Source organism: Meriones unguiculatus, chromosome 14 (assembly GCF_030254825.1).
Source record: "Meriones unguiculatus strain TT.TT164.6M chromosome 14, Bangor_MerUng_6.1, whole genome shotgun sequence".
In the NCBI taxonomy this organism is placed as follows: Eukaryota; Metazoa; Chordata; class Mammalia; order Rodentia; family Muridae; genus Meriones; species Meriones unguiculatus.
The window spans coordinates 37,740,384-37,760,330 of record NC_083361.1 but is presented as its reverse complement, the minus strand read 5'-3'; the positions used below and the strand labels follow the sequence as shown (position 1 = coordinate 37,760,330).

General features: G+C 38.2%; 1 protein-coding gene across 2 annotated transcripts in view; it reads right to left on the bottom strand.

The window, feature by feature from the left end:
- Zdhhc13 (zinc finger DHHC-type palmitoyltransferase 13) overlaps positions 1 to 19,453 on the bottom strand; it is a 40,279-nt gene extending 20,826 nt beyond the window's left edge. The window contains exons 1-9 of one of the 2 annotated variants that reach the window (XM_060367204.1): positions 19,337 to 19,446; positions 12,561 to 12,701; positions 10,254 to 10,351; positions 9,091 to 9,213; positions 7,643 to 7,720; positions 6,128 to 6,272; positions 4,756 to 4,820; positions 3,107 to 3,269; positions 2,575 to 2,700 (exon numbers count right to left, since the gene is read on the bottom strand). In XM_060367204.1, coding sequence (XP_060223187.1) covers positions 2,575 to 2,700; positions 3,107 to 3,269; positions 4,756 to 4,820; positions 6,128 to 6,256 — 483 coding nt within the window. In that variant the 5' untranslated portion in view covers positions 6,257 to 6,272; positions 7,643 to 7,720; positions 9,091 to 9,213; ... (1 more) ...; positions 12,561 to 12,701; positions 19,337 to 19,446. Of the gene's footprint in view, positions 1 to 2,574; positions 2,701 to 3,106; positions 3,270 to 4,755; positions 4,821 to 6,127; positions 6,273 to 7,642; positions 7,721 to 9,090; positions 9,214 to 10,253; positions 10,352 to 12,560; positions 12,707 to 19,336 lie in introns of both variants that reach the window. The other variant, XM_021657185.2, reaches the window with a different exon arrangement.
- Positions 19,454 to 19,947: the final 494 nt, after the last annotated feature.

Genomic DNA, 19,947 nt, shown 5'->3' with positions numbered 1-19,947 from the left:
TTTCAGAGAAGCAGGAAAGAAAGAGGGGGTCATGGCACTTGCTGGGGTGTGTGTGTATGTCTCAAAGACTGAAATATTTCTTCAGGATGCTAACGATTGTGCTTACTCTGACAATTGAGCCAAGAGGGCACTGGTACTGGGCTCCACATTTGAGCAACTCAATGCGCTGAGTTCAAGACTTCACAAAGCAAGCTGGGCTTTTGAGCAAAAAGGAAAAATGCACTTTGCCTTATTTGCTTCCATTTTTACTCCTATATCTGGGAGTAGATAATTTTAAATGGCATCAAGTCTTCAAAGTGTTTCCAGTTCTAACTTACTGACATAAAAATAAATTTAAAATCTATAATATAATTATAATCACAAAATAATTTTAGAACATATTAATAATTAAATGTAAACATCACAACTGTAAATCCTGGGACATAATCTTCTATAAGAGCCACACTATTTATTCACTGGGGGACCTTGTAGCAAGGCTGTTCTACATATGGGAGACAATGAGGGCTTTCTTTCTTTCTTTCTTTTTTAAATATTATTTATTTATTTATTTATTTATTTATTATGTATACAGTGTTCTGCCTGCATGTACACCTGCACACAAGAAAGAGATACCAGATCTCATTATAGATGGCTGTGAGCCACCATGTGGTTACTGGGAATTGAACTCAGGACCTTTGGAAGAGCAGCACTGAGCTTTAACCCCTGAGCTTTCTTTCCAGCCCCTTTCTTTCATGAAGCTGAAATTCCAGCTGGGAAGACAAATATCAAAGTACATAAAAGATAGAATGTGTAGAGCTTAGCAGGTGTGCTAGCTGGTTCCAGGTCATCTTGACACAGGCTGGGTGATTTGGAAAGAGGGAACCTAAACTGAGAAAGTGCCCTCACTAGATGGCAGGTGGGAAGCCTGTGGAGCATTTTCATTCCCATGACTGACATGGGAGCACCTAGACCACTGTGGGTGGGGCCAAAGCTGGGCAGGGGGTCCTGTAGGCCATAAGAGAGTAGGCTGCTCAAGTGAGGGATAACAAGCAAAATAAGCAGTACTCCTGCTGAGTACTACCTTGATAGCCTCTGCATCAGTTCCTACCTCGTTTCCCACCCTGAGTACCTGTCTGGACTTCTTTTGACGAAGGACTGTGAAGTGTAAGTTAAGTGAATAAACTTCTCTGCACCAACCTGCTTTGGTCATGGTGTTTTATTACAGCAACAGAAACCCTAACTAAGACAGCAGGCGGCTGTCAGGAATTAGCACTCACTCTAGAATAACGGAGTCTGGGAGTCTGAGTCCATTTTCAAGAATTCATCTGATGGCCTAACATGGCATTGGTGACATGGTGAGAAGAGATCAAATTATATACATAAACGAAAGGTAGGACCAAGCAGAACCATAGCAATATGAATATGGGGTCAGATAGTCAGAGCAGAAATTTGGAGTGCTACCTCCTGAGATGTGGAAGATGAGTGAAGGTGGGGAGGAAGAGAACAGGAGTCCTGGTTTGAGTGTATTACACTACAGATGCTACTGTACACTTCCTGATGTGCTATACTGTGATGTCTACTGACAATGACTGCATGAGTCGAACAGGTGATTTAGTTTAGCAATCCAAATGGTCTATGCTGAAGAGAAGTTTGGGGGCTGTCAAGATGCAGATGCCATTTAGGGGACGGATGGGTAGGAAAGAAGTTCTAGGAAAGAATCTTGGCATTCCTACTACTACGAAGCTGGGGAGTAACCTCTCCCTCCTTCACCCCAACTGAAAACTATGCCTAGCACTCAGTGACTTTCTATGTAAAAATCTTGCATCTGCTAATCAAAATTATTCTGACAGTATAACTAGCATATTTGAGAATAAAAACATTATTTAACCCACTACCCATTTTATCAATGTGAATTACATTCATAACTATGGCTTAGTTTTCTTAGCCATTTGTAAGAGAAAGCTGAAGTTCCTAGATCTTTTTTTTTTAAAACTGTTTAGCTTTAAGTTTAAACTTTAAGTTCAGAACACTATAGAGAAGAATCGCTAAGTAAAAAAAAAAAAAAAAAGTTACTTTCAATAGGAAAATAAATCTACAAGAAGACCAACAGGGCTGGACAGTGGGATTAGTGAAATGATGAGGTCAGGTTCCAGAGACAATTTGACTTTAGGACCAGCTGGAAGGAAACCAAGATGGATTCAGGGTATGACTGACAGCATACACCATGACAAACAAGAAATATGCCACTACCTAAGGAGATTAGGAGGCTTAGTCACAGGTGGGCAGGACAAAAAGCCAGTTTTGATACCTCACATTGCAAATGTCTACTAGAGACTGAACTGGGCTCAAAAATCAAACCCATTTTGCATTTCAATTCATTCCTTAAGTAATTAGCAAATATCCACCAGCTAACACACATTGTGGTGCCTGAGAATTAATGTTGAACAACCAGTGAAATGTTGTATTTCTTACTTTGGGCTGTGGGATACATGGGAATGATGCCATTAGCAGATCTACTGCAGCACAAAGTTTAATCTCTAGTCTTCTCTGTTGCCCTAATTGACAAAAGCTAACAGCTTCTGTTACATAGAATACCTCGCATTTGTGTAGCCATCTCCAAAGCCGAAAGTTTTTGTTGGCTCTCATCTTGGCTTCTGTTTTTAGCATGTGAATAATGAGCTGATTTTTACTTTGTATAGCCATATCAAGAGGTGTTTCTCCCTAAAAAAAAAAATTATATTTACATTTTTTGATACATTATAGGTATTAAAACTTTTCACCAGAATCATAGATTTGACACATTTATTCTAGGAGTAGCTATTATATTGTTAATATTTATCTTGTGGCTTCTACAATTCAAATGAATAGCTACCAGTATATTAAATATCCATCTGTTTTTATTTTATTATTTTTTATTAATTACAATTTACTCACTTTGTATGCCAGCTGTAGCCCCCTCCTTTGCCCCTCCCAATCTCAACCTTCCTTCCTCTTCTCCTCCCTTGCCCCTCCCCCAGTCCACTGAAAAGGGTGGTCCTCCTCCCCTTCCATCTGACCCTAGCCTATCTTAAATATCCATCTTTTAAGTGAAGATATAATAAACTAGAGAAGAGATACCGAGTCATACCTTAGCATTTTGGATGTCCAGGCTAGAACCAGCTTCCAAGAGCTTATCAACTGCACTGACATTTCCTGCTGCAACTGCCCAGTGAAGTGGAGTGTTCTGATGTGTTTTATCAACAACATTGAGAGAGGGATTAAACTTTAAAAGAAATCCAGTTGGTTCTGGCCTGTCTCAAAACAGTAAAAATACCACAAGGCATGAGTAGAGGTGAAGATTTGAGGAGAAAATACAAATACAGAAATTTTAAGGTTTGGGTATCATTTAACCAGTAAGCATTCTGAAGAACTAAGGGATTTCTCTTTAGAGTTCTATTCTAGTTATTAACATGAAAGATCAAATAAACAAGAAAGATAGTCCTTAAATGGCAGCCTGCTGTACCAATGCCATAATTTAGACAGCAATACTGGGGATAAAAAAAAAAATTCTCTTCATGTTGTTGTTCTACTTAGTAATTAATATGTTTAAAAACTGTTAATTTAACCTTGGCCAAAAGTAAATGCTATACAACTAAACACTAATTTTATCTTAAGCAGATAAACAAAAAGTTACGTTCACACTCTCTTTCTATCAACTACTAGGTACAGGTGTAAAAAGACTGGATATTCCTTTCCCAAATACTTGGGACCAGAAATATTTGTGTTTCCTTTAGGGGGTGCAGGTAGAGGAGATATTTTATGATATCTGGTAGTCCTTAAGGACAAGTAGCAAATCTAAATTGAAATGTTTGCTTCATACATATAGCTAAATTTATATTTTTAATGATGCTGTGTATTGTGTATGATGTGAAATTTCTTTAAAGATTTCATGTTGTCTAAAAGATTCCAATTTTGAACATTCAGGACTTAGGATTCTGAGATTAGAAGTGCTCAATTTTATGCTTTCCTGAAAGTGATAAACTAAACTGTATATGGTGGTGCATGCCTTTAATCCCAGCACTCGGGAGGCAGAGGCAGGAAGACTTCTGAGTTTGAGGCCAGCCTGGTCTTCAGAGTGAATTTCAGGATAGCCAGGGCTACACAGAGAATCCCTGTCTCAAAACAAGAAACAAACAAAAGTGATAACCCAGAAAACAATGAAATATTTTTTCTTTACCATCAATACCTTCCCTTCCTTCAAGAAATCTACCCAATAAAAACAGTATCTGATTTTTAACTACTCTATTAAGCTGTAACAAAATTCTGCCTACAGGGGCCCCTTTACATAAAAAGAAAACTGGGTTTTTACAACAACCCCTACTCCAACCAGAGGACTGTCAAGGAGACGCAGACCTGGGGATGAATTCAGTACAGTGTTAGCAACAAATTGATAAAGAGAAAAGTGTAACATGCATGTGTGCACAAGGAATAATGACAGCTGGACCATATGGAGGGCATTAAGGACGTGTATTATGAGTATTATCAGATCACATCCTGTAACAGACTCTTGTTACACACCAGGTCTATCAGTGTCTTCAGAGCAGTCAGCAAGAGCATATATTAAGGAATAGCAACTTTCAAACTTTCCATCAAAGCTACCAAGAGAAAAAGAAACGTAGTGCAATGGCACAACTCTTCAGCATGCGCTAGCATCTCACAGGCCAAGATACTTGCAATTATATTTACAGAAAACTCATAGGAACCAAGAAGCATACTGAGAGGATCCATGACACTTACCCAATTACTTTGTAAGCTGATAGCATGAGAGGTGTCTGTCCATTGACATCTGTCATATTCACACTCTAGTAAAAAAGGAATCAATTAGCAAAATTGTGAACATAATAAAGTTGCATTTCATAGTAGATAAATATGTTAACATATCCAGCCCCATCACTCTCTACAAAAAATGGTTCAAATATTATTTGTGTTAAAAAAAAGTGTTTTGCTTTTACAGGATAAAAATCCATAGATTGCTACAAAATATTTTAAAGGAGAATCAGAATATATGATATAAAGTGTGTCTATGATGTGAAAGGAGAATGGAATATAGTTGATAATCACCATCAAAAATGTCAGAGATCTTGAAGTCATCTAGTTTAAATCATGGCACATGGATTCACGCTCCCATTTATCCAATAATAGTGCATTACCTATTTTCAAAGTCACTTCTCTTTTTTTTTGCACTTGCTTCAAATAGTTATTAAGCAAGAAAAAGTCAACTCTTTATATTTTATAGGAGAGGACAATAGAAATCATGTTTCAATAAGAATATAGTACTTTCACAAAATAAGGCTATGTGTTCGGTGCAACAGTGCTCTGAAGTCAAAGCGTTTAAAAGCTTTTGACTTTTAAGTCCTGACAATTCTTAAGGCCATGAAGAAACAGAACTTGGGAAAAAGCACAAAGCTCTCCTTTCTCAACTATCTTCCTAAATGAAGCCAGGGGGTCATAATTATTTTACTTCACTGAGCTGTCTGAGAGAAAGTGCTTTTAGAGGAAGAACAATCAATCCAATAGCATTTGTACAAATATGTTTCCACACCCATTCCAAAGAAGACTACTAATACACAAACCATCTTGCTGTCAGAACACACTCCAGCAAGCACAGCTGACAGCAAAACTTCCACTGCTGATGGCCTATAATTTAACCTGTGCTCTGAAGGACGCCATTTTCATGGAATTACTCAGACAACAATAAATGAGACCCATACATTCAAACTGGCCTCCCATTTGAGCCCAAATAATGAAAGCAAATGATGGCTTAATAGTGATCTGACTACCATTTCTACACTCAAGCAGAAGAAAAATACAGGCTTTGAGGTCATGTTTTTGAAAAAACTCTGAAAATTACTGGTTTTGTAAGAAAAACTATTATAGGCTTACATGTTTCAGATACATTAAATGATGCTGAGCTAAAATAACCTGTCTTTCTCCCTCTAATGAAACAAAACCACCAGTGCTCAACAGCTACATTGGCTTACTAAGGGTAATTCTGAGTATATGGATAGCCACTGACTTCCAGTTTAAAACTGAGGGTAAACTAGGGCCAATGACCTCCCTGATATCTTCAGATTACACTAACTGGAATATAAGGCACATTCAAACATACCTGTCCCTTTGAGATGAGATATGCTATGATGGGCATGTGCTGAAAGAGGACTGCCAGATGAATGCTGCTGAATCCCTCTCCATCAATCAGAGTGGGGTCTGCACCATGCTGGAGCAATAATATGACCATAGGCAAATGTCCTTGTCTATAAACAGAAAATTTCCCACAATGTTATATTTTGTGGAAGTAGAATTCATGCAGAAAAACAGAAACTACCTAGGAAGAAGTTATACGACTCTAAGACATGAAAGATTCTGGCTGGACAAAAGTACTTTTTTTTTTTTTTCAATAGGAAGGTCTTTTAAATACTGGCAGTTGTACAAGTGTTTTTTATTCTTTTTTTAAAAAGTTATTGTTATTTATGTATAGGAGTGTATATGCACACATATGTGTGCATGCCAGAGGAGGCCAGAAGAGGGTGTCTGATTCCCTGGAGCAGGAGTTAGAGGTGATTGTGAACTACCTCACAGTGGGTTCTAAGGTAGAGCTATGGTCTTCTGCAAGAACAGCAAGTGCTCTTTACCACTGGGCCATCTCACCAGCCCCAAATGTCTTCTACTTAAATATTCCAACTCAGAATTACAGGATCACGCTTGGGGCAAATGATCAACTTGATAACCTTGCAATCTAAATGAAACCTTAGGCTGCTATAGTATGTGCAAGCAGTAATAGCAAATGACTAATGCTAACAATGATGACTTTAAAACTCTGCAGACTTCACTGATGTTATTGAAACTAAAACATAATCATGAGCTACAAATATCATAGTATAATATTAAGACTATGGATACATCATGAAAATATTTAGAATCATATATAAATCCATATACCCAAACATAACTAATTTTCATGGAGAGTAACAACATCAGTAGCTTGAACCTAAATCCTCAGGTTCTTCAAAACTCTTGCAAATGGAGGAAAATTTAGCTCTCTGACTTTTAGTTATAATTAACTGTTTGCTTTAATTATAGCCTCACCAAGCAGAGTGAGTTAGGCAGAAAGATTTATTCCATTAGCTATTGAGGGTCAGTGCACCTCACTGCAAAGAAGAGGCTGATATCATAAGAGTTATGGTAAGCTGGCCTACTCAAGATTATCCTGCATCTACTTCAAAGGAATCTACCCATTTGATATTAAAAGATAGAGATATACTTTACTTTTGAGAGAAAAATCAATCTCCTTAAAAGAGCACTACACTGAATTTCCAAATGAGAAGCTAAGGTTGAAGATTTAGTTTACATTTGCACTACTGCTTCATTAATACAAACCAGAGAAATGTTCATCCCAGTTTCAAAACAGAAATTCCAATACATTTGAGTCTGATCATCATAATGGAGCTCAGCACCAAATGTTAAAAACGACTCTTCTGGAAACCCTACAGCAGGACTTTACTTTGGGTTCAGGGGTGAGGGCAGAGGGAACAAAAGAAAAGCAACCCATTCCTTGCCTGCAGCTGAGGTTATGGCTTGCTGCCAGCAGACACAAATGGCATAACTTCAGCTTTGAAAGACTTACCGGACAGCCCAGTGAAGAGGAGTTGAATTTAAGTCACCACCCAACTGATCTATCACAGCACCTTTGGAAATATAAAACCTGTTAAAAACAATGAAAATAAGACGTGAAATTTAAGATTCATATTGAGAAAGAAAAGGCTTTCTTATCCCTTCCCCTCCCCTGCAGGACAAGTCTCATGTATCCCAGGCTGACCTCGAACTTGCTAGGTAGCCAAAGATGAACTTGAACTACCTTCTGATCCTCTTGTCTCCATTTCCTGAATGCTGGGATTACCACACCTAATTTTTATGTGGGCCTGGGATCTAACCCAGGGCTCTGTGTCTGCTAGGCAACCAACCCAGTCCAACTTTTTCTTAGCACTATATGATAAAACAGAAATTACAGTAACTCTCCTGAAGGGCCCAAATGAATAAAAGCCTCAAACTATATATGCATGACCGCAGTAGTCTAATCTCTGGCGAAACACTTAACAATATATACATAATTATTTCTGCTATAATTAGCATTTCACTACCACCCACAAACCCAGAACATCCTAATGACTATAGCACTCTTAAACAGCTTCAAAGTAGAAAGAGAAAGGTGAGATTCTATCATTTTTAACAGTTCAAATTTAGAAGTAGTGTGTGGGAATGAATTCTTAAAGCAGTAGAAAGTGAATGTAAAATCATTTTAGACAAATTAAAAATTATAAATGTTCTATTTTGGGAACACAGGGTATGAGATACTATATACAGTGAACCTATAATGTAATGAGAACAATTTTCTTTTCTAGTTTAGAGAAGTATATCTTGCTTCAAAGGTGCTTTACATATTACACTCTCTAAAGAATATACCATGAATTTGCCTGTCAGCGTGATGTGTTAAAAAATTTTAAAGTAGTAATTTTTAATTTTTTAAGTCTCAAGGATTTTACACATGCAGTCCTCTGAGATGAAACATACATGCAAATCCTTACAGCCACTACCATTTTATACAGTAAAGTAGAAACTGTTATGCCAAACAACAATGGGTAGGTAGCAGGGCTTTCTCTATGGAAAACTATATAAATCATTACATGCTCATTCCAAACTATATTCCACATTTAACTTTTTTCAAAGTCTAAGTGTCTTTCTATTTCTCCTGATGTTATAACACAAAACATTTCAATGCTTCTTGTAGAATTAGCTGCAACTTTTATCCTGAGAAAGTTTGCAATGTTATTCTTTTCTTTTCAAAACACACCTCTTTCTACTTACTAGCCTTTATCTTTATGATGGGTTCCCTTTATGACTGGTCCTCTGCAACTCTCTGTTAACTGATGCTTGGCAAATTCTAGGTGCTCATTTACAATAGAAGACTACAGGTGGCCCAACACACACACACACACCAACACCAACACTAAAAAACCAAGACAAAAGAAAGTTCTAGAACCATAAAGACGAGTTCATGCACACATTCCACCTTACTTTACGAGCTCCAGCCTATTGTTAATAGCAGCCCAGTGAAGAAGAGACACATTTTCTCTGTCTGGTTGTCTAACATCATATCCTGCTTCTACCAGCTCTTTGCATCGTTCAAAAATTCCGTATCTTAAATAAGAAAAAGAGAAGCACAGTTAATACCATTACAATAATTTTGTATGTCAAAATTTTTTCCTTTTACCATGACCTTTTTTTTAAAAAAAAAAATATTTTAATACAAACAACCTTTTAGTTAACATGGAAATACAAAGCAGCTATCCCTCCATATCCCTGAAAAGTTGATTCCAGTATCCCTGCAGATGCCAACATCTGTGCATCTGTTCAAATACTTTACATGATACAGTGTCATATATAATTATGCTTATCTTACCTTAAATATACCTTATGTCGGTTATAGGTTACTTGTATAATATAGATGCCATGTAAACAACTGTCATACCATATTGTACAGGCAATCATAACAAAGTTTTAAAATTCTATGACTGTATAGTGCAAGTATAGGTGCAATCAGTATTTCTTGAAAACATTTTGAACACAAGACTGGTTGAAACTGTGGCTGCTGAATTCCATAGTGGAGAATTCTTAGCAAGGTCTAACTCTAATTTGTGACAAAGGAACCATACTGTAAAGCCAAACAAAATTAAGCTCAGTGTACTAACGGATGGATTAATCCAGGTGGAGCTGAAGCAGACTCTCTTAAGCTTAATATTCACACCTGCCCTCCTTCGATAATTTCATTTGTCTAAGAACATATGGTCTTGGCTCTTGACTACAATCTTATCTCTAAAAGCAAACTACACCTATGCAACTACCTTACAATGTAAGTGAAACCCTGAAAAAGCAAACTTGGAATGGGATAAATTCAACAAGAAATGGCCAGGATATAGACCTAGGCAAGGAGGAAATGATGAGTCCTTCCTGGAGAAACAAAAACATGACAAAAATGCTGCATTTTAAGGATGGAGGGCATTCTGGAAAGAAGCATGTACAAAAACGAGATGTGAAATACTACATGGATGTTGAAAGACAGAACCAACTTAGCAATGATGAGCATAATACAATAGAGAGGGAAGGGTAGGAGGCAAGAGCATACAAGGTAGGGGAGACTGTAAGTTTATGTACAGTTCAGTGGGAAACCAAGAAAGTACCTTGAAAAGAAAATGGCAACATGGAAGCAGCTATATCAGTGTAAGAAGAGAGTTCAGAAACCAACATGGGAGTAGTAACAGTGAAGACAGGTAAGAACCTAAAGTGTGAGGCAGACAACAGAAACAGAAAAGGTGAGTCTAGCAGATACTGAATCTGCTGAAGTATTTTTTCTAATGCTTCCATAACTTAAAAATCATTTATAAGCAACATTTGTTTTTAACAGAAACTAACCACAACACATATTTTTATCACTTTCTCTGAAATGCATTTCTATTTAGAAGAACCTGAAAATATCAGTTGGCCTCAGAGGTTAAAACTCAAATCAACTGGCAGTACTTTTCTACGGTGTTATATGAAAATGTTTCTTCTTGATAAAAATGTGCATGTGCCTCCATAGCTTTTTAAAGAGTAGAGGCACACACATGACACTGCTAAGTCAAAAGAATATGTGGAAGCTTCTGATGATGGCACAGCATCACAACTATATAATCCATCCTTCTAAGGTCACCTTGGACATTTTACTGGGAAAGAGCATTCCTTTTATTTGAGAAACATAAGCAAACACATTATTGGTTATATAGAACATTTGTCTCTCTGTTCCCTTCTCCTTCCCAAATATCTATCTAAAGCAGTGCTCTAAAGCAGTCATGACCCCTTTGGGGAGGGACTCTTTTACAGGGGTCACCTAAACCATTATAAATATCAGATATTTAAATTACAACTCACAACAGTTGAAAAATTACAGTTATGAAGTAGCAACAAAAATAATTTTATGGTTGGGGGTCACCATAACATGAAGAACTATATTAAACGGTCTCAGCATAGGAAGGTTGAGAACCACTGGCCTAAAGAGATCTATACAATGATTTGAGAAGGTCTAAGACCTAAGGGAAGATCAAAGATAAGTTCTTACTGGCTTCCCTGATATCTAGCATTTGGCATAACAGAGCTTTTCTGGTGACATAGACATTTTGATGTTTCTATTCTGATTAAAGCTAATGTTCCCATTAAGAACACTAATCTTCACAGCAATACAAACTATCAAATAATATTCACCCAAAGTAGTAGACCTGGGGTCTTTAAACTAACAATATATAAAGTGGTAATCAGAATACTCAGGTAATTGTCAATATATGAATAAATATTACTTAGTGTGAAGGCCAAATAGGGTTTTACAAAAAATGATTCAAAGATAGTTTGGTAATACCAGTTCTTTCATAGTGATTAGATAAGTGTGACTTAAAATTTTCAAATTCATTTTTATTTTCAGCACAAGAAACAGACCCATTATTTGTTTCAGGTGTAGAGTGAAAATTTTGGTTTCTTTAAAAACTGGGGTATGTTATGTGACTATGTTTTTGTTTTAATCTCAGGTGTGGGATATGGGGCCACCTCAGATTGTCTACAGCAGCTGACTATAATGTGTCTCATGCTCTGGTAGGGGATGCTTTGTGCCAGCTGCAGGTACAGAATTGATTCTGGGACCTCTTGAGAGGGTATAAATGGGAGAGCCCCAAGAGGGCCTGTAGTGGCTGCTACTCCCCCGGCTGTTGCCAGTCCCTGATATAATTGGTTCCTGTCACTGCACTGGCTATTGCTGGACTGCCAGATATTCTGACAAAGATTAGACTTGCCTCTAGGAAACAACAACCCTGATCAGCAAGAAGTAATTTAAAGAGGTCTACATTCCCTTTCCTCTCTAACCTTCTTTCTCGACTACCTAGTATTGGGGGGTTGGAAGGGAGTAGAGTGCAAAAGGTTGGTAGATACAACAACCCAAATAAAATAGCTGAAAAGTACATCTGTACAAGTGGTTAGAGAATATTCTTCTGACTACCTGTCCTCCAGTGCCAGCAAACAAAAATGTAGGAAATACATGATAATTAACAATTAATATCCACAAATCTGAGCTGGTATTTCCCATTTTATTTTTGTAATAGGTTATAGCACACTTTAAATTCAAACTAGTCTGGTTTTAATCTTGTTCCAAATCATTCATTTGTTCAGTAGACATTTTACCAGGCACCAAGAAAAGACAGAAACTATGCAAAAGGTCTAGGGTTATAAAGATAAAGGAGATAAGTTTTTACTAAAAAGCTGTTCACAATCTAATGGCAGTGCCTGATACAGAAATAGCCAAGGTATACTGCACTAAGTGCTGTGATGCTGGAATGGCAAAATACACTTGGTGCTGGTATGGAGCTGTTAGGATACAATAAGGAAGTGCCCATAAGGTACCATCAACGGTACACATTATCATAACTGAACAGGCTCTAAGGATAAAACAGAACATCTAGTAGACTCACTGTGTAGCTTTCACAATGTCACAGTTACTGGAGTCCTCTATAAGAGGAAGAATTTCTTTTGCTTTTGCAAGTTCTTTGTTTTCGTGTGCACAGATGCCATGTCGACCAAATCCTGGATAGTGGGAGCCATGGTTGTGATTCCTGCACTGAAGAGTAACAGCAATTGACAAAGCATGTAAAAGAATCAATATCATAATTCAATTATGTAATGCAGCATTCGATATCACCAACAATACCCATGCTAACACATTAAACTACTTTAATCTCTTACAGGAATATCCTAGAGAAGATTTTATCTTAAAAGATACTTATTAGAAACATCCAAATTATGTCAACATAAAACAGGTCATCTGAAAAGGCACAAATGTGCCTTGGTAGTTGTAGTACTAGACAGTCATGGCTACTGACATTGTAGGAACATGACCAGGTTCTTATTTTCAGAGTTGTGGTGGGCACACCCTAGAAAATAGTCTCACTTCCTAATGATCAAGCTCTTGCATTTTCCTTTCCCCGTGAAGATGGAAACACTCTGTGGCAAGGAATATGACAAAGTTTGTGGGATAATGTCTTCTCTGACAAGGTTAATAAGACTGTCTTAGCAAGAGGCTCCTACTGGTTTTGCAAAAGCAGGCTGCAGTGGAACAAAAAAAGACTGCAAAAAGCCCAGGTGGCAAGGACTGAGGGTAGCTTCTAGAAGTGAAAGTGCCTCTGGGTGACAGTCATCAAGAAAATGAAAATGTTTATCAAATATCCACAGAAAGCTGAATTGCACTACTAACCACACAAGCTTGAGAAAGAACTCTAGGTTCCACAAGAGTACACAGATCAGCCATAACACCAGCTTGTCAGACCCTGGGCAAAGGATCCAGCTAAGCTGTGTCTGGACCTCTGACAAGCAGAAACACAGAGCTAATAAACAGGCACTCCAAGCTACTACATGTATGGTTATCTGTGATGCAGCAACAGAAAACAAGTAGAGAAGTGACCAGAGTTCAGGAAGAGAATCTGGGTTCAGGCCAGTTACCAAGCAATCAGCAATAGTAACAACTGTTAACACCTTCATTAAAATATCAAGTTAACAAACATTAGGAAATGGGTTGAAAAGGATTAAAATCCTAAGGTCAAACAAAGCCCACTGAGTCACTTTAATGCCCCCCAAGCAAAGATTACAAAAAGATATTATTTGCTTATATTCTGAAATTTAAAAAATAAAAACATACTCTAAAGTTCAGCTCCAATGGTGGAAGACCTAACACTCATCATTGTATGAAAACCAATCAAAGCAATCTCTTAAACTGTTCAAATTCCCAAGCAGAAATAGTACTCAAAGTCAATAAATGCATTATTGATTTTGTTAAGAAATGGTACTGAGAGTGGACTAGAGGCTACATGTCAGTAATAGAGTGCTTACCTAGCATATATAAGGCCATAGGCAACACTGAAGTAGAGGATAATTTCCTAAATTATTTTTAAGAAAACTAAGATGTACTTATCTACAATTTAAAGTTGATTTAAAAACCAGTAGCACTTACACCTTCAAAATAGCTTCCTTGGATGATTACTAGTTATTGTAATTATATTACATTGAAATGTTTAGCATTTTCTTCCTCAAACTGTCCACAGAGCTATATGAAAAATCTAATGATGCATTTCCTGGTCCTTCTGTCTTCCCCACCTCCAAAGTGCTGGGACTACAGGAATGTATCCCCTATTTGGCCTTGACTGCTTCTTTTATACAATGTACAGAATAAATAATTAAATGAACCACCTAAAACTATCACCAAAGCTAAGAAACCACATTGCTGGCACCCTATTACACTGCCCCCAACACACAATTTCCACACGAGAGAAAGCTTCCTCATATTAGGAGTAACTGCTTTTGCTTTTCTTTACAGTATCATCCTTTATATATGCAATCCTAAAACTAGCTGTTTCGCTCCTTTAATCTGGTGAGGAATCATATTTGTAACCTTTGTTTTGCTTAACATTAGACTTACAAGTCAATGTAAGAAGCTACATTTAGTTTATTCCTACTGATGTAAAATGAGCCAACATTAACATGCCACCATCAATTTACTTGCTTGGCCACTTACTTGGACCTTCCCATTTTGTAGCTACTGCAAACAATACTGCTGTGCACGTTCTTGTATAAGCTTCTGGCTATCCATGCATAAATAATTTTTAACAATATGTACCCAGAAGTGTAACTGTCTGGCAATTAAGGTATGCTTAGCCCATCGTAAAATGGCTACGTCAATTAAGATTGCCAGACCAGGGCATGGGAACTTTCATGGCTCTCATCCTCACAAACTGTTGGTACCATCAGACTCAGCTGTTGCTTTATGGGACTTCTATCTTGTCTTAGATGGCAGCACTGATGCATCTGAGTACAAGTTCTTTTCTTAGACATTTATAAAATAAAGTAGAGCCTTCTACTTTTGTGCACAATGCAATAACCAGGATTAGAAATCAGCACTGGCAGCCTGCTCTTTTAGAGAAGGCCTGGAAAACTAGACAAAATGCCTGAAATAAACGATTTTAACTATGAACAATAGCTTAACAGAAGTCAGAATGTGAGAAAGACTGTTTGTAAAGAGAGAGTGAATGAAAGGGCATGGGTAGGTAGGGAGGTAGGGAGCATCTGGGGGGAGCTGAGACAAAGAAAACCATGATCAGAACATAGTGTGTTAAAAAGGCATTTTTTTCAATTAAAAAAAAAAAGTAAGGAAGGTGGGTAAACTTTATCATGGACCCAAAACTTTCAGAATTATGGATACTTTTAGAAAAATACTTGTGATATATCCAATCTGTGGCCCACTAGCCTCATGCACAGCAAGATACCTATGAATACCACTAAATGCAGACCAACAGGACACAGTAAACTTACTTAATACATTGAGATTAGGGGTGATTATTTTAGGCAACGCTGTAACAACATTGGGCTGCAATGTTAAAAGGCCTGCTAGAGCCTCAGGGATTCTTTATAAACCAGAAGCCAGAAATAATACATACAGTAAGCTGAGGTGGCTCAAGGTAAGAACAGATTTCAAGAGAGAAATAAGCTAAGTAGGTAAGAAAGTATGAATGTGTGTGTGTGGGGGGAGGATGCTGAAGCTTCAGCTTTGAGATACTTAAAGTTTCTCAATGCTCCCTAAAAACAGACATATTATTTGCATATATTCTAAACTTAAAAAAAAAATAAAAGAATGTACTCTACACAACCACGTACAGAGTGAATTCTACAGGGCTAGAAAAATGCTGACTGACTAAATACACAGACATATGTACAGAACATTAAGCATAAGGAATGCAGTGCTTATATGAAGATATGACAAAGCAAGTGTCAACAATATTTTGAGAGTAAAAGAGACTTCATAATATTATAGAGCTAATTATATAACAATACTGAATGTGTATAAAATTCAAATGTTTAAATTTATTAAATAATAACGGATAGAACAAAAAAGAGATCACAATTACAGAGATTACAACACTTCTTTTCTAACTGTAGTAGGAGTAAACACAAAATAACACAAGATAGAAAAAATAAACAAACAAACAAACAAACAAACAAAAAAACAACCTGGTAACCAGAAACAGACTTTAAGAGACCACCAACTTGGTTAACTGTTAGCACAACAGATGCAGAGTTTATTCCATATAGGTCTTAATTTGCATATCCCTAATGACTAATGAGATTGAGCATTATTTCATATGTTCATCTGTTTTCTGCATATCTTCTAGAAAGTTTCTGTTTGAGTCTTTTCCACTCTCCCTTTTTTGGTACAGGGTTTCACTACATACAGTTCAGCCTCCAACCTGTGATGATCCTCCTGCTTCAGCTTCCTAACAACAGGGATAACAGTCATGTGCTAACATGTCCACTTTTCATTTTTTGTGCGATTTATTTTCTTACTGTTAAGTTTTAAGAGTTCTTGATGTTAAACAATCTAGATTAGTACTAGCGATATGTGACCTGCAAATATTTTCTCCTGGGCTGTAGCTTTCCTTTCCTTAAAAGAATCATTCATAGGGTGTTAAAAATATTTATCAACTTGTTATTTCAGAGATAGATTTTGGTTTTACACTCAATTCAAGGAATTACTCTGAAATTACAATTATTCTGGCTACAGAGGAAAGTTCTAGTACTCACGCTGCCAGAAGATACCTTTCTCGCTTTTTAAGTGAACTAGATTGCTCATGGTGCTGTCTACAGAGATGCCCTTTTCATGGCTCAAGACTACAACATGGGCAAACCAGAGGTGAGAAAGGTAAAGTATCTGCTGGGCTCGCTGAATCTGATTTCTGTCATCTTCAATCTGACTTATCATTTACTTTTCCAGAGTCCTTAAGGAGATGTTATGTAGTCTTCCAGACTTTATATCTACATTCAATGGAAAAAGAGGTGTGCTTTTATCCTTTCATCCCAGAACCATAATGCTCTTTAGAATATATCTGCTAAATAATCAAACATAGAGTGATTCATAAGAAACAAACCAACCTGAAATTTCTGATGCACAGATCCGTGAGTTGACAATAGCTGAAAAATACCACTATGTTTTTGAGTGGTCTGTTAGACCACAACATATAACGAGAGCATCTTTAAGCTATAGGAGAATTATTATGCAGTCAAATTATTTTTTAAAATAGTAAGTACTCTTGAAGTTACAGTTTACTCTGAAAGAAAATCACAATCTGGAAAACTCTGATGAAGGTCATTAACTTGACTAGCAAATAAAATGGGGGTAGGGAGGTATGATAGAAAACCATTAAAATTTATCACAGTATTAACAGACATATCAGAATTAAGTTTCTAAATTTACTGTTGGTTGAACACCAGTATTAGACTCTCATTTTTAATGCATGACACAAAGCAATGAATGCATCCACTACAAATCACTTTCCTCACAGCACTTATATCCAGAGGAAAGAGCATCATCAGGATCAACAGCATATGACATAATTTAAATGCTGGGAGAATTAGGAAACTGGGAGGTCAGGGACTACTGTTGTTAGTAATAACAACAGGAAAGACCTGTAATTTTAAGTATAAGGGGACTTAAAATGCTACATGGAGGTGAGATCTGTCTGAAGGTATTATAGAAATAGAGGAATAAGCTACATTAATACACAACAGAGTGCATTCCAGACAGAGCAAATAAATATAAAGGCCTGGAGTGCAGTGTAGATGGGAGTTTCCTGAGAAAACAAAACTGTAAAAGATGAGGTCTTTAAACTTAACTGAGAACCAAATTGTGTAGGAAAATTCTGGCAAAAAACTATCAACACTAAGAACCAAATTCAACAAAAGGGATGGTTTTGTCTGTTTTGTTCATGAAAAATAGAGCCTAACTTCTCAGAGATACTCAAAACACATTTTCTAGATTAATGAATGGAATCTCAGCTGTGCCACTTAGCTGCTCTTGCAGCATGTGACTACACTTTCTTAAGTCTCAGTTCTCACTTTTAAAATTAGAAAGAATTATTTTTACTTAGCTCACAGGTGAGTAGTGAGAACCAAGAATGGGGTATTTCTAAGAATTGTAAATTCTTCACATTATAACCAAAGAAAGTAACAATACCAATTATAATTAACTACACTCCATCTTGTCTCCTCAACTTCAACCTCTAAAATCATCCTCTCCCTTCTGATGTCATGGAAACTTGAGTAGGGTTAATTTTCCTTCAGCATGAAGGAGTAAACTTAAGCGTTACAGGCTTTTATTAATGAGTGACAGTAATTAAGAAATGATGGCTACTCTTACCAACTTTGGAGCCTGAGAAAAACAATGAGACATAGTTTCATGTAAAGAGCCTACACCCTTTGGTAAAAACCCAGTCTCCCTACACATAATTTTATTTCTTTTAAAAATGCAAAAACTCCCAATAAAAACACCTCAGTATGTTATTTTCTACTTAAACGTTTCCACACCAAACTGGCTGAAAAATTAAAATAGAAATGTGAAGCAGACTCTTGAGATTGGGGGAAAAAAATTTAAAGGAGTCCAAGCAATGTGATTACCTCAAACTGCTTGAAAATTTACTTTTAGCTCAACTTGAATTACAGATGCTTCAGTTTTCTCACCTGTCAATGGGGGGGGGGGGGTGTTGCTTTTGATTAAGGACTTTGATGCTGGGAAAAAAATATGCACATAAAAGCATGTGGCACATGCTAAACATATTTGCTAGGATTGAAGAATCTATTACATGCCACTTACTAGACTTTAGAGGTCACACTCAAAAAGGATAAATTCTTAGCTGTCTTGGCTTGTATAGCCTTCTCTATGGCCTCCTTTGTCTTCTGGTACTAGCTAGCCCTTTTCAGAGTGGAATCCTTTGGTATTTTGCGGATGGTACCAAGGAGCTTCCTTCTTCCTGCCTCCACAGCCTCAATGCTTTTCAAGGAGTAGGAAGGATGTGGGAGGGAACAGGAGCTAGGGCAGCAAAGGATGGAGAGAAGGCGGCAGCCTAGGCGCCAGGGCTGAAAATTACTCAACAGGACCCTCAGCCTCCAGGCCAAGGTCTAAGGCTGGCTGGGCCACTTGAGGTGTGTCACCTGACACCCTCCAGGTCCCATCTGACTTAGGCGCCAGTGCGTGCTGCCCTGCCGCCGAAAGGAGGCTGTCGGAGCGCCCGCCCTTGCCTTGCGGCCGCCGCAGAAAACAAGCAGCATCTTTTTTAGTGTGGCCAAGGCCCAGGACCCGCCGTCCTCGCGGGGCCGCCTCACCTGGCCGCGGCTCGCGTCCCCACCGCCGTACCCGCCCCGCCGCGCTCACCTGCGAGGCCAGCCCGGGCCCCTCCATCACGACCGGCGCCCGCCCGGCCGCGGCTCCTGCGCAGAGTGGCGGCCGCCGCCCGCCGGCCAGCACGCCTCGGCCGCTTGTCCCACTTCCGGCTCGAGCCCCGCCCCCGTAGCTGCGCGCGTTCCGGCGCTGCCAATCCGCCACCTGGAGCCAATCCCCGCCCTCTCTGTCATGGGGGCGGGACCTTCTCACCGCTAGAGAACTGAGGGTTGTGTCCCGCCCTCTGCCCCGCCCCCGCTATCCTCTTTCCCTCATCCCCACCCTTGGCAACGCCTCAGGTTCCTAATCTGGCGGCTTTACAGGTGCTTGTTCAGGCTGTTATTCCAAAGGCCTGGAGTGGGTTACCCTAAAGTTAGATGTTCTTATGGAAATTTCTCCCTCACCTCAGTCTTCCTCCCCTGTGAAATAGAGTCAAGAACAACTTCATGTAAGCTATTGGAGATTGAGGGAAAGTATTCACAGTTCCTCAGCAGGGGTTTGGCAGATGAAGAACACCCTGTCTTGTGGACAACCTCCACAAGATGTTGACTGTTAAAATGTCTGCTGCTCTTCAGTCCTGAGCTATTGAGCAAGGCACTTCTACC